At 68.0% G+C, this 6,000-nt stretch overlaps 2 protein-coding genes across 7 annotated transcripts; one reads left to right on the forward strand and one right to left on the reverse strand.

Annotated features, from left to right (window-relative positions):
- Window positions 1-843: 843 nt before the first annotated feature.
- Window positions 844-5,464, forward strand: CLIC3 (CLIC family member 3). Of its 3 annotated transcripts, none has more exons than XM_086324154.1 (6): window positions 844-1,083; window positions 1,824-1,933; window positions 2,006-2,131; window positions 2,249-2,355; window positions 2,431-2,606; window positions 2,680-5,464. In XM_086324154.1, exons 1-6 carry the CDS (start codon window positions 1,048-1,050, stop codon window positions 2,836-2,838), a joined length of 714 nt encoding a protein of 237 aa, XP_086180280.1. In that variant the 5' UTR covers window positions 844-1,047; the 3' UTR covers window positions 2,839-5,464. The 3 variants fall into 3 exon arrangements, with proteins under 3 accessions (XP_086180280.1, XP_086180282.1, XP_086180281.1); XM_086324155.1 differs by having other exon boundaries at window positions 1,035-1,083; window positions 1,804-1,933; XM_086324156.1 differs by lacking the exon at window positions 2,006-2,131.
- PAXX (PAXX non-homologous end joining factor) lies at window positions 3,449-5,046 on the reverse strand. Of its 4 annotated transcripts, XM_086324158.1 has the most exons (7): window positions 4,820-5,046; window positions 4,690-4,750; window positions 4,415-4,464; window positions 4,145-4,335; window positions 3,989-4,063; window positions 3,746-3,830; window positions 3,449-3,648 (listed from the first exon to the last, which is right to left on the reverse strand). In XM_086324158.1, the coding sequence occupies exons 1-7, from the start codon at window positions 4,930-4,932 to the stop codon at window positions 3,609-3,611; spliced, it is 615 nt and encodes a 204-aa protein (XP_086180284.1). In that variant the 5' UTR covers window positions 4,933-5,046; the 3' UTR covers window positions 3,449-3,608. The 4 variants fall into 4 exon arrangements, with proteins under 4 accessions (XP_086180284.1, XP_086180286.1, XP_086180283.1 ...); XM_086324160.1 differs by lacking the exon at window positions 4,415-4,464 and having other exon boundaries at window positions 4,145-4,295; XM_086324157.1 differs by having other exon boundaries at window positions 3,449-3,830.
- Window positions 5,465-6,000: the final 536 nt, after the last annotated feature.

The following is a 6,000-nucleotide window of genomic DNA, read 5'->3' on the forward strand; positions in this document are numbered from 1 at the left end:
TGTTCATTGCACCATTTTCCTAATGGACGTGTGAGGGTGTTTTTACACACAGGCCATCCGGTGAGCAGGTCCAGGTGTGGAGGGTCCGGGCCCTCCTCCAGGATGGGCTGTGTGACAGGAAGCAGGAAACCAGCTGGTGACCCCCTACCAGCGGTTGCAGAGCCGCCCATGGTGGTGTCAGACGGTCGGAGGCCCAGGCCCCGAGGCCACAGTACGTCCAGGTCAGCCCGGCTCGTGGCGGGGCCTGTGCCCAGGGCCCTGACCAGTGCTGGGTCTGGGGAGGGGTTGTCAGGCTGGGCCCGGGCAGGGTAGGGGCGGGGCCCTGGGCTGGAGGAAGGCGCGTGCAGACCCCACGGTGGCCACCAGGCGGCGCGGCGCCTCCACAGCCCGGCCCCGAGGCCCCGCCCCGGGCGGGAGACGCTGCGAGCGGCCTGTACGGGGCAGGTGCGCGCGCACCTGGGAGGCTGCCAACCCCCAGCCTCTTCTGGCCCTTCCTTCCAGTCCGAGGGGAGGGCGGTTCCCATGGGTCAGAAACTTGTGGCTTCTAACACCAAGAGCTCTTCTTTTCAAAGGTTAAGAACCGGGAGAAACACATCTCGACCGCACAGGGGAGGGGCAGGGGCGTGGGGTGGGCGCGCCCCGGGGACAGCTCACAGGTGGGAAGGGGGCGTCCCTTCCAAGTGGCTTCCCACTCTTGTGGCGCCCTGGTCGGCAGGTGGGGAGACTGAGGCTGTGGCCAGGCTATTCCCACCTCCCCCGCTCCCTGGCCTTCGGGGCGTCCCCTGGAGGGCGGGGCCGACCCTGACCCAGAGCTGCCCCGCCCAGTCCATTGCCTCCTCCCCCACCACTCTGGCCCCTTCCCTCCCCGGGGAGCCCTGGGGGCTTCGGTCCGCTCTGAGCTCCCTCGTGCCCGCCCCGCAAGAGCCTGGCAGGCTTCCCGGCCGAGGTGACTCCACAGGGCGGGCCGGGGCTGGGGAGGGCGGGGCGCTCGGAGAACCTTAAAGAACGCTCCCGGCCCGCCCAGGCCCTGCTGCCGCGGCTCCCACCATGGCTGAGGCCGGCAAGCTCCAGCTCTTCGTCAAGGTGCCAGGCTGCCTGGGCTGGGGGAGGTCCCGGGGACGGGTGCTCTGTGGGGCTCTACTTTCTGGGGCAGGCTGAGGGGGGTCTGCGGCAGTGTCTCCTGAGGTGGTGGGCTCAGGCTGTCTCGTGGAGGCTGTGTAACTGGGGGCGGGGGTGCATTAGAAGGGAGAGAGCGCCATCCCCAAAAGGGCTGCGGTGGCCCCATTCTCCTGGGAAAAAAGCCCCTTCGGGGCTGTGCCAGGCAGGTAGCCCAAGGCCAGGGCTCAGGGGCTGTGCCAGGTAGCCCCCTCAGTGCCCAGATCTGTGATTCCTGTGAAGGGACTGCCAGGTCCTGGCCTCCTCCCACCCTTGGAGCCCGGGGCAGCAAGGTGCCCAGTTGGACAGGATGAATCAGAAAACAGCTCCATTGGCCCGACCCACCCTTATGACCAGCCTGCAGGGCCTGGTGCCCAGGGGCCTGGCCTCTGCCCAGGCTCTGAAGGCAAGGGTCAAGGGGCCAGGCCCCAGAGCCAGGGTCGCACCCCTGCACCCCTCATCCTGGCACCTTGCCCAGCCTCCAGGCCCTTGGCAGCTCCGCAGACCCCTCCTCCCAGGGACCAAGTCGAGGGCTTTCACCGGCCACTTGTCGAGGTTGTGCCTGAGAGAGCGGGAACCCTGGGCTTGCTCTGGCCTCTGGGCAGCAAGAGCCCACAGGGGTCCTGGGTGTGCCCCCTGCCCTGGCAGCCCCGTGTCCCCCACTCCAGGCCAGCGAGGACGGCGAGAGTGTGGGCCACTGCCCCTCCTGCCAGAGGCTCTTCATGATTCTGCTTCTCAAGGGCGTGCCCTTCACACTCACCACCGTGGACACCCGCAGGTGAGCCCTGCCCCGGGACCCTGACCTCGCACTCCTCTGCCAGCCACCTCCCGCCCTGCCTCATGCCCACAGGTCCCCGGAGGTGCTGAAGGACTTCGCCCCAGGCTCCCAGCTGCCCATCCTGCTCTGCGACGGTGACGCCAAAACCGACACGCTACAGATCGAGGAGTTTCTGGAGGAGATGCTGGGGCCCCCAGAGTGAGGGCCGGGCGCAGAGGGGCCCACAGACAGGCCACCCCCGGGGCAGAGCCCAGTAAGGGCAGAGCGGGCCGGGAAGGGGCAGCGGGCTCTGACTCGAACCCCCTCCCACTCCAGATTCCCCAGCTTGGCGCCCAGATACAGGGAGTCTACCGCAGCGGGCAACGACGTCTTTCACAAGTTCTCCGCCTTCATCAAGAACCCAGTGCCCGCACAGGACGACGGTGAGAGTCTGGAGGTGCGGCGAGGGTGGGGGGAGAGGTGCCCTGGCCGGTCCTCACCGGGCCCCTCGCTCTCAGCTCTGTACCAGCAGCTGCTGCGCGCCCTTGCCAAGCTGGACAGCTACCTGCGCGCGCCCCTGGAGCACGAGCTGGGCCGCGAGCCGCAGCTGCGCGAGTCCCGCCGCCGCTTTCTGGACGGCGATCAGCTCACGCTGGCCGACTGCGGCCTGCTGCCCAAGCTGCACGTCGTGAACGTGAGCGCCGGGGCGGGGCGGGGCGGGGCGGGCAGACCCGCCAGGAGACCCTGACGGCGCCCCTCGCCCGCAGACGGTGTGCGCGCACTTCCGCCAAGCTCCCATCCCCGCTGAGCTGCGCGGCGTCCGCCGCTACTTGGACTGCGCCCTGCAGGAGAAGGAGTTCAAGTACACGTGTCCCCACAGCGCCGAGATCCTGGCGGCGTACCGGCCCGTCGTGCGCCCCCGCTAGCGCCCCCCGCCACCTGCCCACTCGTCTGCAGCCCCATAAAGGCACCTCTGCCCCAGTGAGCGCGAAGGGGCATCGGAGGGACCAGAGGCCCTCAGTTTCTGCCACTACCGAACGCCCACCCTGGGCCGCTCAACTCCAGACAACAGCCCACGAGGACAGACAAGAGAAGCCGGTGGGCGGGGTGCGGTCCATCTCCCTACTCCTCGGGGATGGCAGGACTGGATTGGGCTCCCAAACCAGTCAGGCCAGGGTGGGGCGGCAGGATGGCTGGGGAGGGTGGGGAGCGAAGCCCCGTCTGGGCAACTCCGGGCCAGAGGGCGGGCCCCACATTCTTCAGCTCTGCCCAGGCGCAGACAGACCACCCCCCACCTCCCTGGCCATCGTGTGGGGTCTGCATCACTGAGGCATGTGCCCCCTGGGGCGGGAACAAGGTTTCTAGCCTCTCAGAGCCCCACCCTTGCACAGCCGGCTGGGCTCCTGGGCGTGCCGAGCAGGGACAGGTGGGCAGGGCTAGAGAGGTGGGCAGTCTCACCAGGAAACGCAGAGCCTGACACGGCCCCATGCCCAGCCCGCGGGCCCGGGAGCCAGCGTCTGTCCATGACCTCATGACTTTCGCCAGATGAAGCTGTTTATTTGACGGGGAAGGGGCTAGAGGAGTGGCCTTGTTCCGCCTGGCAGCAGGCTGGGCAGGTGCCGGCAGGAGGTCCTGGGGGCCGCCCCTGCCCTCTCCTCGCAGGCACAGTCCTGACGTCACACTTTCCGTGGTGCCTTCAGGGGTCATCAAAGTCTACACCACTTGCCGGCTTCTTACTGGGAGAGAAGAGGGGATGACGCTGTGGGGTGTGGAGGGGTGGGCAGGGTCCATGCTGGACCCTGGGCACAGGAGGGATGGGGGGCGGGGAGGCACCTCTTGAAGCCGGGGTTGATGAGAGACTCCCCTGGACACCGCCTCTTGACCCCAGGTCCAGGGCCACCTCTCTGAGGATCTGGGTCTGGGGAAACAGGAGTGGGGGGGGCTGAGTCCAGCAAGACCCCAGGCCCACGACCCCCTACCACAAGGACAGAGCCTCTCTCTGGACTTTGAGGCTTGTTCTTGAGTTCCAGCACAGTCAGTGCGGCCCCAACCCGAGTCACAAGTGACAGGCCTTACCTGGTAAGAAGAGACGAGGCCCCGCCTGCCGGGCGCTCTTCCTGGGGCTGGTGGCCGTCTCCTCCGCTGCAGCAGCTGGGGGGTGGAAAGCAGGAATGCAGGCCCGGCCTGGGGGACCTTAGTGAGCCCAGGTGGGGGGTTCCCACCCCCACCTACCTGCCAGCCGCCGCTCCAAGCTGCACACACGCTCCGCCAAGCCCAGTGTCAGTGTCTGCAACCTGGAGGCTGCCTCTGGGCCCGGCACCTTGGACAGGTCAAGTTCCAGCGCCGAGGGGCCCCCTGAAAGGGTCAGGGACGCTCTGTCTTCCTGCAGGGTGAGAGTCACAGCTTGCTGCTCGCAGGCTGCCCTGGGGAAGGAGGGGGGCTGAGTACCGTGGCCACATCCACTGCTCCCCACCCACCCTGCCTCTCTGCTCAGAGGCTCACCTGAATCGGAGGGCGATGTCTTCAGCCGCACTGAGGCCAAAACGGGCTTTCTACAGGGCACAAGGGCTGGTCATCAGGGGCCTGAGACCCTACAGTCTCTGGGGACACCCTCAATCCGCAAGACCAGGCCTCCTGGGGCAGCTGCAGGGCCGTGGGAAGGGTGCCCAGGTACTTCCGGGAAATTCCAGGCCGCCCCCTGCGAGCCCACAGGCGGTCCGCGCTGCAGGTGTGTGGTGCGGGGGGCCTCCCGGCCACCCAGGAGCCCCGTTACCCACCAGGGCCGCCAGGCGGTCCGGCGTGAAGCAGGTGCTCCATAGCTCCGCGGCGTCCGTCACACTGCGGGGCAGGGGCAGTCAGGCCGAGCCGCCCGCGCCCCCTCGCAGCCCCGCGGGACCCGGTACTCACCAGAGGTTGAAGCCGCCGCGTTCCCCGGGCCCGCCGCCCTCCCCCTCGCAGTAGCACACGAAGCGCGGGGGTCCGGGGCCCGGCGGCAGCGTGCAGAGAGGCGGCGGCACCATGGCGCCTCGGCGGGCGGAGGGATCCGGCGGGCAGGGCTCCGGGGCTGGGGCGCCTGCGGGCCCGGGGCGCCTGCCGATCTGCGGCGCCTCGGGACCTGGGGCGCCTGCGCGGGCAAAAGGCTTCCGGATCGGGGCGGGTGGGGCGGGGCTTAGCCCGGGGCGGAGCCTGCACCGTAGGGCGGGGCTTAGTCCGGGGCGGAGCCTGCGCCGTGGGGCAGGGCCGCAAGCACGGCTCGGGCTACCAGGCTCCTCTCACCGAACCTAGTCACCGTCTGGGGCTTGGCCCCCGGCGCACACTTGGGGGCCTCTTTGGACCTTCCCTTCTGCGCGCCCCCTGTCCCCGCTGAGTCCGGGGTTCCCCCCTTGGCGCAAGCCCTGAGGGGGCGCAGGCCTCTCCAGCCACCACTTTGGGCTCAGATCTCTTTGACCCCCCTTCTCTGGTCCCTGCGGCCTCCCCCTAGCCTCCGCACCCCTCTTCCTGTGTCAACTGGAACAAGTCAAATACAAAACAGAATAAAGTATGATAACCCGCGCCAGCCTTCCGCCCCTCGTTCATTCGCTCCGCCATGTTTAGCCAGCCCGCCTTCCTTGCCAGTGTTGTCCCGGCCCGTAGCTCACCTTGATCAGTAGCCGGGTCTCTGATCTCCTAGAGCTGGGGAGCGCTCACGGGATGGACAATGAAGCATGAAGTCCTCAGGTCGTGCCCCGTGCCCTTTGAGCTGTGACCTGGAAGAAGAGAGGAATGGAGCACTCCAGGAAAGGGGGCACCAGGCAGAGGGGGCGGCCTCTGCAGAAACCCTGTTGTGGACAGAGAACAGCTCTGCTCCGGGCTTTGCGAGGCCAGGGTGACAGAACCGAGGCAAAAGGAGGGTGGCTGGCAGGTGGGTTTGTAAGCTGTCCTGATGGATTTCAAACATGCCTGCAGCTGAGCCTGCCCTGCTGGCTGCATCCTGTTTCACAACCTCCCCACCCCCCTCCTACTCCCCGCCAGGCTCCTGTCTTGGGTCTCTGCTCTGCCTGGCACCCCCTCCCCAGACCCTCCTTCAGGTCTTTACACAAAGGTCCCTT

The sequence above is a fragment of the Bos grunniens genome, chromosome 11 (genome assembly GCF_055505025.1).
Source record: "Bos grunniens cultivar Pamir isolate PY7600 chromosome 11, Bosgru_T2T1.0, whole genome shotgun sequence".
NCBI classification, from domain to species: domain Eukaryota; kingdom Metazoa; phylum Chordata; class Mammalia; order Artiodactyla; family Bovidae; genus Bos; species Bos grunniens.

What these genes read in the sequence shown, in the direction of transcription:
- CLIC3 (XM_086324154.1), top strand. Translation starts at nt 1,048, where the DNA reads ATGGCTGAGGCCGGCAAGCTCCAGCTCTTCGTCAAG. An exon ending in AGCTCCAGCTCTTCGTCAAG is followed by an intron (nt 1,084 to 1,823) that starts GTGCCAGGCTGC and finishes CCCCCACTCCAG; the next exon opens with GCCAGCGAGGACGGCGAGAG. An exon ending in AGTGCCCGCACAGGACGACG is followed by an intron (nt 2,356 to 2,430) that starts GTGAGAGTCTGG and finishes CCTCGCTCTCAG; the next exon opens with CTCTGTACCAGCAGCTGCTG.
- PAXX (XM_086324157.1), bottom strand. Translation starts at nt 4,932, where the DNA reads ATGGTGCCGCCGCCTCTCTGCACGCTGCCGCCGGGCCCCGGACCCCCG. An exon ending in CGGACCGCCTGGCGGCCCTG is followed by an intron (nt 4,465 to 4,689) that starts GTGGGTAACGGG and finishes TGTGCCCTGTAG; the next exon opens with AAAGCCCGTTTTGGCCTCAG. An exon ending in GCCTCGTCTCTTCTTACCAG is followed by an intron (nt 3,831 to 3,988) that starts GTAAGGCCTGTC and finishes CTGTTTCCCCAG; the next exon opens with ACCCAGATCCTCAGAGAGGT.